Here is a 22,837-nt window from a genome sequence, read left to right as displayed (position 1 = left end):
TTCTATTGCTTGTGCCTCCAGAATGTTGAATTCCAATATTGCATGATCACTTCCCCCCAAGGTTCCTGTGGCTTCGACACCTTCTATCATTTCATCTCTGTTTGTGAGAATTAAATCAAATATGGCTAATCCCCTAGTTCCCTTCTGTACCTTTTGGGAGAGAAAGTTGTCTGCTAGGTTTGACAGGAATCTGTTTGATCTTCCACTTGGTGCAGAGTTTGTCTCCCAGTTGATATCAGGGTAATTAAAGTCCCCCATTACTATTGTGATGTGCTTCTTACATACCTTAGTTAGCTGACTAGCAAAAAGTTCATCTATTTCCTCTGCTTGGTTGGGCGGCCTATAGTATACACCTATGGCAATGTCATTTCCCCCCCCCCTTTTATATTGACCCAAATGCATTCAAGTTTACAGTTTTCGTCATTGTTGTGCTCTATTTCTGTAGAGATAAAGTTATTTCTTATATAGAGAGCAACTCCACCTCCTCTTTTGTTTAGTCTGTTTCTTTTAAATAGTTTAAATCCCTCTAGCTGTGTGTTCCATTTGTGGGTTTCGTCCCACCATGTTTCCGTAATGGCAACAATATCATATCTGCCCTCATTTACCTGAACTTCTAGTTCACCCTGCTTACTGTTCATACTCTGTGCATTAGTGTATAGACATTTGAGTCTTTTATGACTGACCCTGTGTTTACTTGACCAAAGCCATCTCAAGAGTACATCCTGGTATGAAACCTGACTGAAAAGAGTGTAGACAATCTAGACCAGTTTTTTTTTTAGGATTCTTATCAAATGCACATCAACCACCTATCAACAATATGCCCCAGAAAGGAAAGCTTGGATATAGTCTTGGATATAGTTATTGAAAGCATTTTTTTATTTAAAAAGTTTTACAATACATTTTAATCCCCCCTCCCCCACCCCTATCTAACCCTCCCTATCCCTCTCCCTCTTCCCTCCTCCCCCCCGACTTCCCAGAGCTAAATACAGGGTATAAAATCGTAAAACATAAGCACCCCTATGTTATCAACAATAAACTATTAATTCTATCTCCCTCTAGCTCATACAATAGGGCTCGCAACCTTGATAGGGCTCGCAACCTGGGCGTCCTCCTGGACTCATGGCTCAATTTTGAAGACCACATAGGAGCCGTGACCAGGGGGGCTTTTGCACAGGTTCGCCTGGTGCGCCAGTTGCGTCCCTATCTGGACCGAGACGCCCTACGCACAGTTACTCATGCGCTTGTGACCTCCCGTTTGGACTACTGTAACGCTCTCTACATGGGGCTGCCCTTGAAGACCACTCGGAGGCTTCAACTGGTGCAGAATGCGGCCGCGCGAGTTGTAATGGGGGTCTCCCGATACTCCCATGTAACACCTCTACTCTGCGAGCTGCATTGGCTTCCGGTTGCCCTCCGGGTGAAATTCAAGGTGCTGGTTATCACCTATAAAGCCCTACATGGCCTGGGTCCGGGCTATTTGAGGAAACACCTGCTGCCGGCATCAAACGCCCTTCGCCCAGTGCGCTCCCACAGGGAGGGTCTGCTCAGGGTTCTGCTGGTAAGAGATTGCCGGCGGGTGACACCCAGGGATAGGGCCTTCTCAGTGGGAGCGCCTGCCCTCTGGAACCAGCTGCCGGTGGAGCTGAGAACTGCCCCCGACCTCCGATCATTCCGCCGGGGCCTGAAGACCTGGCTCTTTGAGCTCTCGGGCCCAGGCTGAGGAGAAATTTTTAATTGGGGTTTTAAGTGTACAGGGTCAATTTAATATTTTTTAATTTGGTTTTTAACTTTTGTATGGTGGATTTTTTAATTCCCTGTAAATCGCCCTGAGTCCTCAGGGAAAGGGCGGTATATAAATGTAACTAAATAAATAAATACAAAATGAGTACAAACAATATTAATATTACAAATAAAGTAAAAAAGAAAAAGAGGAAAACAGAAAAAGAGCTTTACTCAGAATAGATTTTCTTAATCCCAGTCCTTATTCATATTAATTTAAAAAAAAAAATTTTCACCTACTATTTGCATTCTCCCACCTTTCTCTAATTTCTAAACAAATTCTCAGTTACGCGCCAGAAGCGCCTATCTCTGTTAACCTTAATAATCTCCGACCAAGCTAAACTATGATCAAAAATAGTTCTTGCATGTATCACACCAAATGTCTCACAGTTCCAAATCATCCTTGAGTTCAAATAAAAAAAGTAAAAAAAAAGGTTTAGGCAGTGTCTAAGACAACTTGTTGTTAATTAGGAGCTTGCGTACCCATTCTTAGTTCAACACATACTTTTAGTCCATAACCCTAATATACTTTTCTAGCAAGCAAATAACATCAATCTTAAATTGTGTTAAATATTAAAAAAAAACTATCTTTCTCCTCTATAATAAATTTACTCCATTGACATTCTAATTTAAAAATTTAATCAGCAATCTTGACGCCCCAAAACTTTTGGAGCACGTCTGTCATGACCCCCAAAACTTCTTTAGACCGCTCGCCTCCCACATCTTCACTGTAAGCACGCTTTGGAGATTCCATAACTTTCTGCTGGTCTTGCTCTTGCTCTCGTCTCGCTCTTCTTAGGGCGGCACGCGTCATCCTCTGGCCTCCTGCAACCACCGATGAGACTGTGACTTGATCCCCTCCAACACCATTGTCCTCTGTCTGTCTATCTGCAACATCTTGAAGCTTTCCCTCGGCGTCTCCCTTTACAGCTTCCAAAAATGATAGGGGGGTTGCTTTTAACACATTGCTATAAAAATCACGTGCCTGAGCCACAGTAACCAAACGATGTCTTTTACCTTTGTGCGTCACCACCAATCCATCTGGAATCTCCCATCTAAATTTAATATCACGTTTCTTAAGTTCCTGTACTAGAAATGCAAAATCTTTCCTTCTCCTTAGGATCTTCGGAGGAATCTCTTTTAAAACCAAGACTTCTTGCTCAGCCATTACCAATTTGGTATCATAAGCAGCTTGAATGACTTCATCTCTAATTACTCTCTTTGTAAAATAGACCACCACATCTCTGGGTAACTTCCTCTGTCTTGCAATCCATGAATTTACACGAAAAACTTTGTCCATATTTCCCTCAATTTCAGATGCTGGCTGGCCCAGTACCCCTTCCAGAGCCTCAGAAATCAGCTGCTTTAAATCTTCTTTACCATTCTCCTTTAAACCCCTGATTCTAATAGCATACTGCATCTGATGATACTGAACAAGGCTCAATTCTCCGTCCATTTTATCCCTTATATTTTCATTTTCTAATACCTTTGCTTCTAATATAGAGTTCTTTTGACTGAGATCCTCCACTTTTACATCCAGCTGTTGCACACATTCAGCTACGGATTCAATCATAGACAACATGTCCACCCTCATTGCTCTAAACTTCTCTTCCATCTTCTCCAATTTCTCCATTTTCTCCTCCATTTTCTCCTCCAGCTTTTTCAACTTTTCATCCATCATATCAGACATCAATTGTGAATGCTTTCCAAGAGCATCTTGTAAATCCTTAAGCATCAATACCGGAGGAGACGCAGGAGGAAGCAAAGCTTGCAATGAGGTCTGTTGCACCAGGGAAGACCCCGCATTTCGAAGAGCTTTAGAAGTTTTAGCCGCCATCTTCCCCCACTTTCACTTATTGCGCACTTTCACTTTAAAGCTATAAAATCCATTGAGCTAGAGAGTAAAAATAAGAGTCCACATCACCTTGACCTCCTGTACTGCTCTGCCTGCATCTTGATAATCAAAAGTATTTCCTTTCGGCAGGGGTGGTTGCTAACGCCTGGCTCTGCTCCAAAAATCCCGGAGCAGAGGCGCTGCGCAGCTCGGAGCAACCCACGCTTTGGGGGGGGCTCATCCTTCAGCCGCCCGAACTCTCAGCTCAGGCAGCAAGGAGAGCTCAACCCCTACCTGGGGCCTCACCCCCTCCTCTTCTCCCGAGGAGGGGGCTTCAAATCCATCTAAACAGCTGATCGGCGCTGTTTACGATGGAAATACACAGCTGCGGAGCGGGCAGCCCGAAAACGGCTGTCTTCGGTGTCGCGTCGCCACCGGAAGTCCAGTTATTGAAACCATTGGGTCCAAGGATGGCCTCTTCAGGAGGGGCACCACCACTTTCAAAGCAGAAGGCATCACCTTCTCCAATAAGGACTAAACTTCACTGGGGGTTACTTCCACGGTCCTTTTTATGGAAAGGGATCTGGATCTAGTAAGCAGATCACTGAACTACCAACATAGTCTACAGGTAGTCCTCAGCTTACAATGTTACAATGGCACTAAAAAAAGTGACTTATTACCATTTTTCACACTTACAGCTGTTATAGCATCCTTGTAGTCACCTGATCAAAATTCAGACGCTTGGCAACTGACATATTTATGATGGTTGCAGCATCCTGGGGTAATGTGATCCCCTTTTGTGACTTTCTGACAAGCAAAGACAATGGGGAAGCCGGATTCACTTAACAACCATGTGAGTAACTTGACAACTGCAGAGATTCACTTAACAACTGTGGCAACAAAGGTCATAAAATGGAGCAAAATTTACTTAACAAATGGTTCACTTAGCAACAGAACTTTTGAGCTCAATTGTGATTGGAAGTTGAGGACTTCCTGTACTTCCTTAGGAGTCACTGGCTTAAACTCATCCCACATCATATTACCAGGCTGTGTTGTCAGCCCTGCGAGGTAGACCAGACAGGAAGCACAGCTAAGCTAATTCTACTTTATTGTATGATTACATTATCAGAATCTTGCAAGTCAGAAAGATCCCCCCCCCACTGTCTCCTTTACAGCCCAAGAAATTATGGAGGGTCCCTTCTGAACTACTTGTACTGCTTGCATTCTTGCTGCAAGTTAAGTTGCCTTTTATCTGATCCTTGTCTTAGCTGCCTTTCTTTGACCCGTCTCTCACGATCAATCCCATGTGCCATTACAGCAACCCGGAAACCTCAGTCTGTGTTCTCCAGTCATAGTTCAAGTCAGAATGGATTTGAATGATTTCATTCACCAGATAAACTGGCTAATCCTCACAGCAATCCTGGGATTAGGACACCCTGAGCGGAGCTGCAGATGTAATAAGTATGGAGAAACATTGACACTTTGATTCCCTTAGTCTTCTTCAGATGGTGTTCCTTGATCTGTCCTGGTGTTTCATCTCCCGGTAATCCGGGAAGTACCCTAGGATTGGTGCACATGCAGAATTTGCGTAGGGGTGATGCAGTCCTTGTCTTTGATTCCATTCCAGGTAGGGTCTAGAACAGTGATGGCGAACCTTTTAGAGATTGAGTGCCCAAACCACAACCCAAAACCACTTATTTATCACAAAGTGTCAGGGCTGCTGCAGCATTGTGGTGCCCTCAAGGAGGGCGTGGGTGGCGTGGCTGGAATGAGCATAGCCATCTCGATGTTGCTCATGGAGGGATGCCTGTAGGAGCCGGGCAGGGTTGGGGGAGATCCAAGGGGTTTCCAGCGGGTGGGGTGGTATGCAGGAGGCCCAGCATAGATGGGGGGAGGCACACAATCCTAGCTGGGCCTGGGGGGCCATGCTGATGGGGATCTGGCTTTGCCTGCTCGGGGTGGCCTTTGGCTTGCTGGGCATGGGCATGTTCTACCATCTCTACTCGAGCTTGCTAGCTGGCTGCTTTGCCTCCTTTGTGTTGGGTGGGGCTGCTGCTCCGGGCGGCGGCCTAATGGACCTGCACAAGCTGCTGGCAGTGGTGGCACGCATGCCCACAGAGAGGGCTCTGCGTGCCGCCTCTGGCACGTGTGCCATAGGTTTGCCACCACTGGCCTAGAAGCTTGGCCAAATCACCTACCAGATCCTCGGGGAAAATTCCAAGCTCTTTTTGGAAGTCACTTGGGGCAAGCTGATCAAAGAGGCCTGGTCTCCTTGCAGAGAGGGCAACACCGGTGAATCAAAAAGCAATCAGAGAATGATCTGCCCATAACAACGGTTTGTTCTCCATATTCTCCCCTGCTAGATGACTTCTTAACTGCCCTTAGACTACAGCCATATCCAGGGTGCAGCCTCTGGTATGTATTGGGCCATCGGTTACTTGAAAGAAGTCTGTGGTTGTCATGGATGCCACAGTCTCCTTGCCTGTCCTGGATTCAACATTATCAGACAGACTGAAATCTTCAAGCACCAACTACGTCAGGGACTCTTATTGCCAACCCAGCTATGAGAATCTAGGGGCTTGGAAACATTGAAGGGAAGTTAAACATGGAATGAATATGTAGTGCAGTTATTTTATTGTTAATGAACATTTACCAAACATCTGTTTCACAAATCATTTAAATCAAGGGTGTCAAACTCGCAATGTCACGTGACGTGTCACGACTTTTTCCCCATTGCTGGCAATGGGGTGGGCGCGGTTTTGCTATGATGTATCTTTTTATGTTATAGGAGATGATTAATCGTAGCGTATGGCTGCCTACTCACTGTCAGTGATTCTGGGCAGCTTGCAAAAGGAAAAACCCACTATACCAACAATAAACAATAACCACTACCATCCCATTCCCTGTTGGCGAATATACCCCCTATTTCTTTTTTGCTGCCATAATTGTGTAATTGTTTTATTGTTTGATCAACTGTAAAAGAATTTCTGAATTGAATTGCAAATTGACAGTATTCTAGTACTGAAGTAAAAAAAAAACTAAATTCATCTACAGTATAGTCATAATCTTTAGTCCTTATTTACAAACATAACAGTATTGCAGTCAGTTATTAGTATCTGCAGCAATCATTACGTGTATGTGTGTGTATGCTTTGGACCAAACTTATTTATATAATTATATTGTTCATTGGAAGTAAGGATGTCATCTTATATTAGTAAAAAGGTAATAAATTTAATGTATCAAAGAGTTAAGAAATGGTTCTTCAATACATTGGGAAATACACTTATGAAATTGTGCAATTTATGAAGTATGAGCTCCCTCTCCTGGTAAAAATTAATATTTTTTCTGTAACCCCATGGAAAGAACTTTCAAAGTTAGTAAAATGAATTTGAATTACTGGCTAAATTATGCTGACATTGTTTCCCTAGTTATTTGAAATTTCTAGCAGTTAATAGCTTCATATTTTATAATAATTCATTAATAGTCTATGGACGCGTGAGCAAAAGTTTAAGAATAACTGTTTTTCAAGATTCTTGAAAATTGAATTGACTTTGTGAAATAATGCTTTCAAGCATTTGGATTTTGAAAGTGAAAGTTGGAATATCCTTGATTTTATTTTAGTCCAGGCTGGCAACAGTCATATGCACTACAAACTTGCATTTGTTGAAGGGTGGTACCCTCCAAATTGCATTTGGTTATTAATTTGAATTTCCTTCCGTAAACAAGCATCAGTGCTGTCTAAAGCAGGTAAAAATATTAATAGCAGTTTGTGGGGCAGGATGAGAGACGTTGGGCTGCTGAACACTCCATTATAGGATTTCCAGGGCTCATTTTTTTCCCCGCAAGTCGTCTTTCACATGTGCATGATAAGACTTCGATACCACCACACTGCTAATGCAGAGTTAAGTACCATTCAGATGACACCTACCTAGGTATTTGCATGCTGGGTCAAATGGTGTAACAATGGTGGCCTCACCTGGAATAGGGTATCCTGAGGACTGTTGTCATGATTTTGCCTACTAGTCTGCAGGACCAGAGATTGCTATCATTAAAAATAAGGAGAAGGGGTACAGGAATGAGCATTATCTGTGGGGCTCCCCTCTTTAGGACTGTTCAGTGTATTGGATGAGCACTTTCAATACCTCTTAAGTATTCTAAAATTAATGTTTTATCCCTTTTTGTAAATAAGATCTGACATGCATTGGTGTTAGAGGAAAACCATCTGTCCAGAATTTAATAAGGTAGTAGAAAAGGGGGGAAGTGGGAGTGGGTGTTTGTGTGAGGTAATTTAAGTTTCTGCTATTAATAGAAGTAGGTATAAGGTTTCTTTGTTTGATGAAAAAGAAAGGTTGGATTTTAAATAGTTGGTTTTAATTTGGCGGTGATGGTAAGGGAACCGGAACATTTAAATGCTCTCAGCTGTAATATTTCACTGTAGTAAAATTTCTGCTAGTTAATTTATTTAATACATTTACTGTATATATTCATCCAACTTGCAAGGTATTAGACACATGCTTAAGCAAAGTTGAATTTTGAAGAAGCAGGTTAGGAAGAATATTGGTGCTTTTTTAACATTGGTGTTGGACGATGTACCTGAGAATATCATGGACAGAAAAGAAAAACAAACCAATGAGTCAAACAAGTCAACCCAGAGGTCTCACTCAAATTATCCGCTGTGGGCACATTATATGAAGATCCGGGTCTCTGGAGAAGGCCGTAATACTTGGAAACATAAGGAAGGCAAGAGACGAAAAAGAGGACCAGCGGTAAGGAATCCACAGTTGGAGAGCCTGAAAGAATGGATTGTCTTGCAGAAAGTCTATATATTATTAGAAGTTAGAACAACTTAATGACAACATAATCCAAAAATTAAAAATGGGATATCCTGAATAAAGTTGATTGAGGAAAGATATGTGGCACTTTACAAGTTTGCTAGGAAGCAGCAGCAGCCTACTCTTTATTATCCCAGAGGGAACGGTGCAGAGTAATGACCAAGTTCAAAGGAAGCAGATTCTAGTTGAATATTTTTTTTTGGGGGGGGGGAATATAGATAGTCCTTGACTTCCGACCACAACTGAACCCAAAATTACCTTTGCTAAGTCAGACAGTTGTTACGTGAATTTTGCCCCCTTTTATGACCTTTCTTGCTACAGTTGTTAAGTTAGTAACATGTTTATAAAGTGAATCTGGCTTTCCCACTAACTTTGCTTATCAGAAGGTCACAAAAGGCAGTCAGATGACCTGGGACCTTCATAAATATAAGCCACTTGCCAAGGATTAAATTTTGATCACATGACTATGGACGTAAGTGAAAAACAGTAGCAAGTCACTTTTTTCAGCGCCTTTGTAATTTTGAATAGTAACTAAACAAAAAAACTGTAAGTCAAGGACCTCCTGTATTCAGTATTTAAAGCTGATCAACTGTTGTATCATATATTAAAGGTGCTAATAAACTGTTTTCTGGATGTATTCAGATAGTATCCGAATAATTGGATGCTTTGATTTGGATTCCTGCATTGAGCAACAGGTAGCAGTCATTGCTCTGAATACTTTTGTTTTACTGCACTAGCCCCCTTAACCACTAGATGGCATAGGCACTACAGGAGCCTGAGAGGTTACTAAGGGCCTGGTGGAAATTCAACATTCTGTTGTACTACACATATTTCACTGTTTCCACATGGTAGTTGCCAGAAGAATCTGATACAGTGTGATATAGAAACAAGATATAACTGGAATAATGAGATTTCATTTTGATTTTTTTAAGGCCTTTTAAATGTCTGGTTTTAACAGTCCTATTGGGCACTGTAAATGCCTCAGGTGCAGTTGATATTCCTTTTACATTCCTGGCTTTTGGCTGTGTTTTTATGGAAAAACACATTGAACTTCAGTTGAAGAATATTTGATAATCCCTCTTAGAACATACTATAACAGCTGGTATTTCTGTGTTGTAGCAAATCTGTTCTATGCAGTAGTTAGCAATACTATAAGCTGTATTCTGCTGCAAAATAAAGCATTTTTAAACCAGTTCACCATAGGAAGCTTCAATAAAAAATGTAACTTAAGTTATGTGTTTTGTGGAGAAAAATATTTATTTCACTTTAAGCTTTTTACTGGTAATGATTTCAGCAGGTCATTTACTGTACTGCATATATACCACACAACTCTTTAAGACATTCTGAAAGTAAATATTAAAGTTTTTAATCAGAATAAAAATGGTAAATGGTATCTATTCTTAATAGTTATTTTCTAAATTTGTAGGACTTTCATTTTTAAATAAATTTTATTAACTTTGCAAAGAACCCAAAGACAGCTAACAAGTTAATGAATAATCCAGCGAGAAATAATGAAAAGCTGTTTGGTTTCAATTAGCATTTTGATTCCTTAATAACTATAATTTTGGGTCCAAGTTTTAATTTTAATTTTTATTTTTGACTTTGCTATGTGTGTGTTACATTTATACCAGGAAAAGTGAATTGATGCTTGCAATGCTTGTACGTACGCTTTGTCCTTGGCCTGATTTCAGGTAACTTTTAAAAACTTAATCTGTAGAGATATTTATACAAGGTTGCATAAATGGAGTTGTGCGTAACAGCCATAATTCAGTGCAGAATTATGTACACTCAAGAAAACATAATAATCCATAACATAGGGCATCTGCCTCTTGAATATTCTGTATTACTATTTTTAAAAAAAACCTCAGATTGAAAATTTTTAACTTCTGTTTTATAAACAGTTCCCTTGTATGAAATAAGTCCTAACTATTTTAAAAGGTTTTAGAAAAGAGTATTCAGATGCTGAAACTGATTGTTTAGGAAAACCCAAAATTACATATTTACACTTTGTTTGGAAACAGTATACAACAAGTAAGGTGTATCATTCATAAAATAATGCTTTAAAGCTAATAATTTAAGTAATACAGTATGAACGTGGCTAAATTCTCCAAGCTGAGAACATATAATGCTAGAGTTAGCTTGGGGATATATATATATTCATAGTTTTTGTTGACATGCCAAAAAAAAGTTCATACTTTTGGCTTCATTCTTAACTCTGTGATTATTCTACTTAGAAGATTTCAATCAGTTTAAACTACATTTTAGAAGTATATTAATATTTTAGTCTGATGGTACTCTTAGTAATTGCTTCTGACTTGGCCCACCAATATGTTCCTTGGTGCTTTCCAGTGCCCATGCTACGTGTAATAAATATCCTACATAACTCAGGGGATTGTAGCAATTTTTTTCCTGAGAGCCCTTTTAGAAAGTGGTAGAACTAATTATAATATCTGAATTCAAGGGGCTTTTTCTTAAATAACTTGCCAAAAAACAAGCTAATTTTGAAAATGTACAGATTATAACAGGCGGTTGTTTATGGTGATACTGAGCTGCCATCTTGTTAAATCAAGATTTCCTTGCATGTTCTTTGACACACTGCATTCATACGCAGACATGAGTAAATGAAACATTGTAAGAATAATGCATGTGCTATTTTAGGATTCTATAATAACATCTTGTAATGGTTTAAATAAATGTATTTCAAATTGCTATCATTTAGTCACTTGCAGTTTTTAGTAATCTAATTTATCCACACTTAAATGCTTTCAGAGTACTTGTCTAAACGTTATTGAGGAAGGTGTTGTCAACAATTGAAGTGAAGTACAACCTTCCAACTGAAGTTCTTAAGCATGCCAGCTTTATCAACTGGATCTAGTGGCGATGCAGGTAGGGTTCCTGGTTTTCTGTACATTATTAGCTGTTAGTAACTGTTTAGTAACTGTTAACTACTGGTTATTAAGTCCTGTGTAGTTATCTGTATATCCAATATCTCATGGTAAACACAAATGTGGGTAGGGATCTGCATCCATACTTAGATATGCTCAGCTGTATATATCAAGCTCCTGTACAAATAATCTCCCATATGTCAATCTCATTTGTTTTATTGAATTAAGTTTTATGTATAAGAAACCAATCCTCATAAATGAAACAGTTTGGTATGCCTTTTTTCTACCAGTTGTATCAATGAATTTGAAATTAACTAAAAATTTAAGGAAAATTGGCTGATTATAACGCTATATAAGCCTAAGTCATGTTGTATTTGAACTTTGTAAATCACTTGCCTAACTCAAGTAAACTTTTAAGCCCTGTATTTTTAGGGAAAAAAATCTGCTTGAAGCAACATTTTTGAGTTGTTTCATGAACACATTCATTAAGCATGTTCAATACATTTAAATTTTGAACTATTTGGAGCTCAAAACATTTTCAGAATGGTGAAAATCAATGCTCAGAACAGCCATTTTTACATTCAAATTGGGGCATTTCAGATTTGAGGTACTTTGAATTCAAAATTTGTTGGATGCTTTTGTAGTTTCCTTATTCTGCTAGGAACAATATAGAAATGGCTTGCTATTACCTTCTTCCTTAACGAGTGGTTGTTCTGTAATTAAAGCATTATGAATAAAGTTGCATGGTTATCACTTACAATTTAATAGTACAGTTCAACATTTTTAAAACATTTGAATTTTAGAAAATAAAAGTATAGCCTCTAGGCAAAAGTAGTATGGGTCAATTGACCTCACAATTTTCCGATTTCTTTCCAGTTAGTTTCAGATTGTACAGCATCCTGAATAATAGGAGTCATCTTAAAACTTTCTGAAATAGAAATTAATTGAATTTTAATTAATCTTTGAGAAAATGCCAAATTTACATGTTAAGATGTTTTGATCTATTTTCATTAAAAATTCGGTGAGCTTAGTGATATATTCTTTGATTTCATTACCACAAATTACATTTGTAATGTTGAAGCATTAGCCTGGCATGGTTCAAAAATCTGATAAAGTAATTAACAAATAAAGGGAGATAACCACTTGTCATTGTATTGATTTAAAATCTCCCAGAAATGATTGTAATACATAAAAGTGATGGAACAAAATGACCATATTTTTTATCGTTTAGGTTTATTTTATAGCTTCCACAGACCAGTTCTAATAATGAAGCTATGAAGGATATGACAAAAATGGTGATATTAAATTTCTCTAGACTAATAGTAAAATTTTCCATTCTGATGTCAAGAATGTTGAGCATCTGGACTCTTGAGTAGTTTACCACGTGAGCACTTTCCCCATTTTTTTAGCCATTTATTCTTTTCCTAAGAACTTTCAATCTTAGGTAGAAAATTGCAGTAACAGAAACTAGTTTCTAAAATTGGAAAACATATTTTGCGTTGATCATTTTCCAGTATTTGTAAAAACTATTTTATTATATGTCTCCAAATATGCAAGGCTGTCCATGTATTCAGTAAAATCATTCAGGAAATTGGTAGTTTAAATGTAATATAGGTAATGTTTATCATTCTATGTGGTACTATTGTTTTGTTCTCTGAACCGTCATCCTGTCCCCAGCAAGTTCCTGTATTAACTATTTCTAAAGGCTATATGTCTTGTTGAGGCAAACTTTCTCAGACTTACAAAAACGGTATTATAGTGAATATTGAGTGCAGATAACATATGTTTTCAGTAGCAGAAGATCCATGTAATTATTCTTTTGCTGTTATAGTTCCATCAATGAACTGGATTTTGTGGCTTAAATTGCTGAATCAGTTCTAAAAAAATTCAAAGATCCTATAGTTCACTTCTTAAATAAACAGTAATTTTAGATGCTTATGTTTATTTAATGAAAATAGATGATAGATAGATAGATAGATAGATAGATAGATGCAGACTGTTACAATTCCATTGTAAGTGTAAAAAGCTACAATACTGTGAGTTAAGAAGAAGGTGGGTGGAGGAGCAAAGTAGCTAAGCCCTCATATAACTAAAAATCAAAAATAGTGGTGGTACAAACTGGGAAATTGTTCTGTCTACACAAATCACTAGCCTACTAGGCCATATTTATTTAGGGTCTGTAATCTGTGCTCTTCAGGCAGAAATTAGGTGTTCAGTTCAGCCCTCCTACTCTACTGAGCCTCCGCGCTATCAGCTCCCTCTACTGCAAAGATCCTGCAGGAGAAGGGCAGTGTGGGCAACCGTGGGATCTGGCAGGGTGAGAGCTGTGAACCATAAACCCAAAGCTTTCGCTGTGTCCCTGCATAACAGATACAGTGCCCTTGTTGACCTTAATAGGGACATTAAGGAAACAGGTCAAGGTATTTGTGATGATAACTCAAATAAGCAGGGGACCATGGTCCGAGATGAACTTGTTTTTGACAGGGAGAAGTGCGAATCAGGTATTACACATCAGTCATGCAAGAAAAGAAAGGTACCCCAAAAGAGAAGCCACCTTCTGGTTGGTGATTCAATTATAAGGGATGTAAATTTAGGAAAGGATACAGAGATTTCAAAAGAGGTCAGGTGTCTTCCAGGTGCTATTGCCAGTAGGGACAAGAAGCGTATTTTCAAAATAGTCAACAATGCCAGCAATGACTGTGATGTGGATGCTATTGTACATCTTGGCACTAAAGATCTGTCCCAAAAGGATGTACTCTGTGTGCAGAATGATTTCCAGAGCTTGGGGCAGGAACTCAGCAGAATAGACTATAGGCTCACTTTTTCAGAGGTCTTACCAGTGTATAAGGAGCAAAATGGAAAAGGCCAGCGTATAGCAGAATTTAATATGTGGCTAAAGGAGTGGTGTAAAGGAGAAGGCTTTGGTTATATTAGTCACGATGTCTGTAGCTGCTCCAATGAAAAAAATGTACAAAAGAGATGGTCTGCATACATCCAAGAAAGGGACTGAGTTACTTGGCAATAAATTCACAGCTTTTCTGGAGGAATATTTAAACTAAACAACGGAGACAGTGAGTTAATTGATACAGAACATCACTGTCCCTGGCAATCTAAGAAAATAGGGCAACTCAGGCACCACACAAGTTATGTAGCAAGTAAACACAGGGTCAGTCATAAAGGACTCAAATGTCAATACACCAATGCACAGAGTATGAACAGTAAGCAGGGTGAAGTACACTGATGATACCCAACTTTTTCTTTCCACCCCGAACCAACCCAGCGATGCCCTCGCCGTGATGTCCCGTTGCCTGGAGGCAGTCCAGGTCTGTATGGGGAGAAACAGGCTTCGTCTCAATCCTGCCAAGACTGAGTGGCTGTGCATATCGGCATCTCGGGTTAACCAGACCATTCCACCTTTAATGATGGGGGGTGAGGTGTTACCCCCCGTTGATTGGACTCGCAACTTGGGCGTCCTCCTTGACTCCCGGCTCAATTTTGAAGACCATATAGGAGCCGTGACCAGGGGGGCTTTTGCCCAGGTTCGCCTGGTGTGCCAGTTGCGACCCTACCTGGACCGAGATGCCCTACGCACAGTCACTTATGTGCTCGTGACTTCCTGTTTAGACTACTGCAATGCTCTCTACATGGGGCTGCCCTTGAGGACCACTCGGAGGCCTCAGCTAGTGCAGAATGCAGCCGCATGAGTTGTGATACTCCCATGTAACACCTCTACTCCGCGAGCTGCATTGGCTTCCGGTTGCCCTCCGGGTGAGATTCAAGGTGCTGGTAATGACCTATAAAGCCCTAAATGGCTTGGGTCCGGGATATCTGAGGGGACACCTGCTGCTGGCATCAAGTTCCCTTCGTCCAGTGCGCTTCCACAGGGAGAGTCTTCTCAGGGTGGCGCCGGTAAAAGATTGCTGGTGGGTAACACCCAGGGGGAGGGCCTTCTCAGTGGGTGCACCTGCCCTCTGGAACCAGCTGCCCATGGAGCTGAGGACTGCCCCCGATCTCCGTTCATTCCGCCGGGACCTGAAGACCTGGCTCTTCAAGCTCTCTGGCCCAGGCTGAGAATTTTAATTTTAATTTTAATTGGGGTTTTTTACTTTTTCAGGGACTGTTGTAATTTTTTAAATCATTTTTAACTTTTGTATTTCTTGTTTTAATTACCCTGTAAACCGCCCTGAGTCCTTCGGGAAAGGGTCGTATACAAATATAAATAAATAAATAAATAAATAAACAAACTAACTAACTAACTAACTAACTAACTAACTAACTAACTAACTAGAAATTCAGGTAAATGAGGGTGGATATGATATTGTTGCCATTACGGAAACATGGTGGGACGAAACCCACAAATGGAACACACAGCTAGAGGGATTTAAATTATTTAAAAGAAACAGACTAAACAAAAGAGGAGGTAGAGTTGCTCTATATATAAGAAATAACTTTATCTCTATAGAAATAGAGCAAAACAATGATGAAAAGTGTAAACTTGAATGCATTTGGGTCAATATAAAAGGGGAAAAAATGACATTGCCATAGGTGTATGCCATAGGTGTATACCTCCCAACCAAGCATAGGAAATAGATGAACCTTTTGCTAGTCAGCTAACTAAGGTATGTAGGAAGCACATCACAACAGTAATGGGGGACTTTAATTACCCTGATATCAACAGGGAGACCAACTGCACCAAGTGGAAGATCAAACAGATTCCTGACAAACGTAGCAGACAACTTTCTCTCCCAAAAAGTAGAGAAGGGAACTAGGGGATTAGCCATATTGGATTTAATTCTCACTAACAGAGATGAAATGATAGAAGGTGTCGAAGCCACAGGAACCTTGGGGGGAAGTGATCATGTAATATTGAAATTCAACATTCTGGAAGCACAAGCAATAGAACATAGTCAAACTAGAGTCTTGGACTTTAAAAGAGCTAAGTTCAATAAACTTAGAGAGACCTTGGGAAGAATTCCATGGATGAGAATCCTAAAGGGAAAAACAACTCAAGAAGCTTGGGAAATTTTGAAAAGTGAGATAATAAAAGCCAAGTCTAGCACAATACCAACAAAGAAGAAAAATAACAGCTCTCAAAAGAAACCAGCATGGCTGCATAAAGAAGTCTCTGATAAATTGAAAGATAAAAAGGACAAGTATAAAAAGTGGAAAGAGGGGCACATAACTAAGTCAGAATATCAGCAAATAGCCCGAGCCTGCAAAGATGAAGTGAGGGAAGCTAAGGCTCAAAATAAACTAAGGCTTGCGACCAAAGTCAAAAATAACAACAAAAGCTTCATTCAACATATAAAAAACAAGAAAAAAGTTAAGGAAATGATTGGTCTATTACTGGGGGAAAGTGGCAAGAAGGTGATAAGCAACAGGGAAAAAGCAGAACTATTTAACTCGTTTTTTGCATCTGTCTTTACACAAAGGGAAAAAACAGTCCAACCTATCAAAACCAGTGCCATAAAAAACAGAATAGAAACGCAAATTAAGATAGGCAAGAAAATGGTAAGTGAGCACCTGTCCAACCTAGATGAGTTCAAATCACCAGGACCAGATGGATTACACCCCAAAGTTCTCAAGGAACTGGCAGACTTGATCTCAGAACCACTGAACTATATTTTTCAAAGATCCTGGAGCACTGGGGAACTACCAGAGGACTGTTAGAGAGCTGATGTAGTTCCCATATTCAGAAAAGGGGAAAAAATAGATCCAGGAAACTACAGACTTATCAGCCTGACATCAATACCTGGGAAGATTCTGGAAAAGATAAACAACAAATCAGCGAACACCTTGATGCAAACAAAGTCATCACTAAAAGCCAACATGGGTTTGTCAAAAACAGATCATGCCAGACAAATCTTATTGCATTCTTTGACCAAGTGAGAAAATTAGTGGACCAGAGGAATGCTGTAGATATATTTTACTTGGACTTCAGTAAGGCATTTGATAAAGTAGATCACAACCTACTACTTGAGAAGATAGAAAAATGTGGGTTAGATAGCATCACCACCAGATAGATTTGTAGCTGGCTGACAGGCTGTACTCAGCATGTGGTCCTCAATGGAACTGCATCTACATGGAAGGAAGTGTGTAGTGGGGTGCCCCAGGGCTCTGTTCTGGGCCCAGTGCTCTTCAATATCTTCATTAACAATTTGGATGAGGGGATAGATGGGGAACTCATCAAATTTGCAGACGACACCAAGCTGGCAGGAATAGCCAATACTCCAGAAGATAGGCTTAAGATACAGAAGGATCTGGACAGACTCGATCACTGGGTGCTATCTAACAAAATGAAATTCAATTGTGAAAAAAGTAAGGTTCTACATTTAGGCAGGAAAAATCAAATGTACAGGTATAGTATAGGTGGTACCTTGCTCAATAGTAGTAACTGTGAGAGGGATCTCGGAGTCCTAGTGGACAATCACTTCAATATGAGCCAGCAGTGTGCTGCAGCCGCCAAAAAAGCCAACACAGTGCTAGGCTGCATTAACAGAGGGATAGAATCAAGATCACGTGAAGTATTAATACCACTTTACAATGCCTTGGTGAAGCCACACCTGGAATACTGCATCCAGTTTTGGTCACCCTGATGTAAAAAAAGATGTTGAGACTAAGAGTACAGAGAAGACCAACAAAGATGATTGGGGGACTGGAGGCTAAAACATATAGGGAACGGTTGCTGGAATTGGGTGTGTCTAACGAAGAGAAGGGTGAGGGGTGACATGATAGCAGTGTTCCAATATCAACGGCTGCCACAAAGAAGAGGGAGTCAATCTATTCTCCAAAGGACCTGAAAGCAGGACAAGAAGCAACGGATGAAAACTAGTCAAGGAGAGAAGCAACCTAGAATTAAGCAGAAACTTCCTGACAGTTAGAACAATTAACCAGTGGAACAACCTGCCTCCAGAAGTGGTGAATGCTTCAACACTGGAAGTTTTTAAGAGCAGACTGGACAGCCATTTGCCTGAAATGGTATAGGGTTTCCTGCCTGAGCAAGGGGTTGGACTAGATGACTTCCAAGTTCCCTTCCAAATTATTATTATTATTATTATTATTATTATTATTATTATTATTATTATTATTATTATTATTATTATTATTATTGACAAAACATTTTCCTTATCCTCTCAAATTTCTCTTTAGCCTTTCCAAAACTATATGAAAACTTCTAATGTAGAGGTTAGATTTGAGATATCCTAAATGTTAAGTACTCCAAATGTTTTATAGGAGCTACTCAGCATCTGTTCAAATGGGCGGTATAAATTGCTGCTAATAACCAATCAAATATTTGTTTCAGTTTCAGATGTAATTAATGAAAAAAGCCATTCTCATATAGTGTCTTTTCTGTGACAAATGGAGTTAGAAAATACTTCTAGCTAAATACAGTAATACACTCCTTAAGAAAGCTGTCAAACTATGTCTCAATGGTATAATTATAAGCAACAATGAAATGTGGTTTTGTTAAATAGCTTATATATATTGAAGACTTGATAAAATATATAATCAAGAGTGAGCTTAATATTATTTAAAGCAAGATTCAAATAATTCAAAATAATATCCATCATAGATATTGGGTGCTAATCCAGAAAGTTCATTTTGTTTATTTTTAGTTCAACTTCATAAAAGCTAATATGTCTATATAAAAACAGCTGCCTCACTAAGAATGTATATACTTTGCATAAATTCTGATTTATGGCGTGATGACTGAGGGTATTTCAGGTAGTTGATTGTTTAGATTTCTAAAAACAAAAATGGATATTTAAAAATTTGAAATGTGCTTTCCAGATTTGGGTAGCTACATTTTGATGTAATACATAAACTAGCTTCTGGACCATAAATGAATTGAAAATACAGAAAATCCTAAGAGTACTATGAATGCAAGTCTCATTTCTCCAGTCAACCAAATGTTTAAAAGTCTGTTAAAGGACTTGGGATTAACAGTCCAGTGGCAGGGTAACTATGAAGACTGAACAGAATTATGTCAAATTTGATATGATGGAAGAAGTGGAGAAAGATTGAGTTTGAAAAATGGCCAGATCTTATCAGGGATGTGGATTAAAAAAATATCATCCCTATGGGAGAGGCAATTGAACAACAGTTCAAAATGCTGCTCATTCCCAATCTAAGATAAATTCTCTGGCCACATGACCTGGAGCTGAGCATTCACAGCCACTTTGTGCTTCCTGATCCGCACAGATTCAGACACCCTTGGAGGCAACCTGAGGAGAAAGCAATATATGTATGCTTAGAAACATGAAGTGCTACTTCATTCATAAAGCAACTAAATTTCATTGTTAATGTGTGCCATTGTGCCCACAGTAAAAAATGACAATAAATGTTATCTATCTATTACACAGCAACACAGCAGTAATTACAGATACTTTCTACCACTATTGCTGATAGAAAGATTGGGGAAAAATTCTAGAAGCCAGTTTTTATATGTCTGCCTTGGTGATTCTGAATAATGTTGAGTTATCATAACATGAATAAACCCGCTCCCTGATTTTCACAGGACCTTCCTTCCTTGTAGCTGCTACCATGCATACATTCAAGTGTAGCATATCCAGTTCATGCACCTGCCATGTACCCGAAACCTTACTTGTTAAAAAGGACTATATCCCAAAGAAAGAGGAGTGGCTTTGTATGTAAAGGTGTCAAATGCCTGTGAAAAAGCCTAATACCCTTGAGTATGGAAATTTTGATCCAATGTTATTCATGATTTTTCTAAAGAATATTAAATGAATGGAATGCTTGTAACATTAGTAAATGATGTCAAATTGAGGACTGATATGAACATTGGGGTCAGTTCTAGTAAGATGTTCAGTTGTGATAAAAGTGAAATCCTGCAGATTTAATGTCTAGGATTGGAGGAACTTCCTGTGAAAAGTACATAAGGAAAGTAGCAAAGCACTTACTGAACATGAGCGAGCAAGGGAATTCACTCGTAGTCTGCATTAAAAACACTGTTTTTAATTGATTACACCAAACATGGTATACAATGTCCAGTTCTGGGCACTGGACTTCAAAATGGACATATAGATCCTGAAGAAGGTTCAGAGATGGTCTTCCAGGCTGTTAAGTCTGCATAAAAAATATGCATAATAATAAGGATTCAAGAAGTGCAAAAGAAAAGGTTTTGGGGACATACAGTAGTTAACAAACATATAAAAAGCTGTTACATGAAAAATAGAACATACGTGTATTGAAACTGAAAGCGGGCAAGAACAAATGGATATAAAAGGAAGGAAGTTTCCATGTGGTAGAAGCTATTGAACAGTGGGACAGTTGGTCCACAGCAGCAATAGACTCCCCTGCAGGAGATCTTTAAATGGGGGTTGGATGGCTGTCATGTGTGGTTTAGTTGATTTGTCCATTGAATGTAGGGTGAACTAGATGACCTACGATAACTCTTCCAACTCTAATATTCTATGCTTCTTTGAATAATCATAATTACTTTTTTAATCCATTTTAGATAATTCAGGGCAGAAATCTTCAAACTGGAGTGAACACTTGAAACTAAGGTTTAATAATGCAAAATATGCCATAAGTATGTCTTCTGTGTAACAATGCATTCTCAAACATTTTGGTGGATTTTATTACCAGTATTCTGAAAAAGATTCTGTGATGTTACTGACATGATCTGATCACCAGGGAAAGGACAATGCTAGCGAGAAACTTAAATTACTTTAACAGGTACTACTACACCTTAGAGAACTTTAAAACTCTAGACCTATAAACGAGACTAGGAATTTCTAACTTTACCAAACTAGAAATCCACAACAGTTAAATTAATTTCAAGCAAATACAAATGTACAGAACACAGCAGTGGCTTCAGAGCTTCCTTTTTTCCCTCCTACGGAGAGCCTCTTATTTCCTCACTGAAGACATCGTAATTATGAACAAGTTTAGTACACTATCTGTGCAGTGCTAACTGCAGGATATTGGATGTGCTCTAAAACGTATTGTTTATTCATTCTGCTTCTGAACAATGGCAGTATGTTTGCAAAGCTTTGAAGAATCTCCTGTTTTCTGGTTCTAACAGCATGAAATATGGCCTCTTGATACTTACCTTTTCTAATCTTTTATAATTTTCAAAGAACTGAGAAGACTTTATCTTGCACAAATGGCTGTCACAACAAATATGGCCAGATAGAAGCAGCAGTTAACAAAATAGTTCCTGCCACCCCGTTATGCAGGATCTTATTATTTCTGATTTTTTTTTCCCTTTCATGCTTTTCATGGGGAGGTGGGTATAATGCCAACAAACCTGGGCTGCAGCTGCCCTGCATTTTTATTTTCTAACAGTTGGGTCCCGAAGGTATTCTTTAAACGTCTCCTTCTGAAGTTTGGGCCTTTGCTTTGCTGATTCTTAGCTTCCCTTTTTAAAAATAGAATGACCTTTTAAAAAGTAAAATGTCAAGTAGGTAAGGAAGGAATCAAGCGAAGGTCATAAGTAAGTTGGCACCACTTTAGATTTAATACCTATCTGAAAATCCTTTTAAGCTGATGAGGTAGGAAGAATTCTTTGTCTGCAGGGATTATTTACTGTTGTAAAAAAGCAATCCAATACTATATTTCCTTTTGCTAAGTTCTTGCTGTGTTAAGAAACTCTTGCAGGAAGTGCAAGCTGCAGCATATACTTCAGACAAACGTGATCCCCTCTCACTTTGAAATATTTAAGTAGCATCCATGTACAAGATATAGGTTTAGCCATCTAGTACTTCCCAGTATTTTTCAATACTGAGTAAGCCATGCTGATGAGTAAGCCTTACAAAAACCATAATGTGAAACAGATGGAAGGCACCTCATTGCCTATAGCTCTTACATAAACTTTGCACTTAGTGCTTTGCTTCTGTAAGTGACTTGGCTGACCTGAAGTCTGAACCTATAATCTTTTAGTGTGAATGCTGTTGGAAGAGGTTCATGATGTAGATTCAATGCTTGTTATATTCAGGAAAAACTACAGCGATGTGGGCATTCTATTTTTATGGTTAAAAGCTACTATAAAGAAGATTAGCTTTAAAATAAATCGAAGTTTGAAATATGAGCACTGCCTCACAAAAGACCATAGAAAATTATGTCTGGAAGGATTTTTTTCCTAGCATATTTTATTAAATAACAACAGGAAGACAGGAAAACAATACATTGCTTCCAAAAAATTCTGCATTTAATTTTAGAACCACCATTGAGTGCCACAATTGTGCAATGGTGTTGACTCAAGAGTTTAAACTACAGGCTTCAAGGTGAAATGATCCCATCTATAGATCATTCACTATAACTTAATAGGCAGTATAATTTAATAAAATTAATGTAATGTAATACAATATAATTTAATAGGCAATCATTTTGGAAAGGTATTTTTGGTGGTTACTTTGGAAAGCTATTACTGTGGTGGATAGTGCTTAGTCTGATCATAAAAAAATCACACTTGTTTAATAGACATAATATCTTAGTACACTCAGGATTGCCACAATGAAAGAAAAATAATTGTTGATATTGGA

The 22,837-nt window shown here is 38.9% G+C and overlaps 1 protein-coding gene across 3 annotated transcripts in view; it reads left to right on the top strand.

The window, feature by feature from the left end:
* The window catches only part of MPP7 (MAGUK p55 scaffold protein 7), a 96,654-nt gene that overhangs the window by 8,905 nt on the left and 64,912 nt on the right, over nucleotides 1-22,837 (top strand). For all 3 annotated transcript variants that reach the window (XM_083379425.1, XM_083379426.1, XM_083379424.1), the window contains exon 2: nucleotides 11,215-11,331. In XM_083379425.1, the coding sequence (XP_083235551.1) occupies nucleotides 11,295-11,331 (37 nt within the window). In that variant the 5' untranslated portion in view covers nucleotides 11,215-11,294. The remainder of the gene's footprint in view (nucleotides 1-11,214; nucleotides 11,332-22,837) is intronic.

The sequence above is a fragment of the Vipera ursinii genome (assembly GCF_947247035.1).
Source record: "Vipera ursinii genome assembly, chromosome: Z".
In the NCBI taxonomy this organism is placed as follows: Eukaryota; Metazoa; Chordata; class Lepidosauria; order Squamata; family Viperidae; genus Vipera; species Vipera ursinii.
This window is presented reverse-complemented; position numbering and strand designations above follow the sequence as displayed.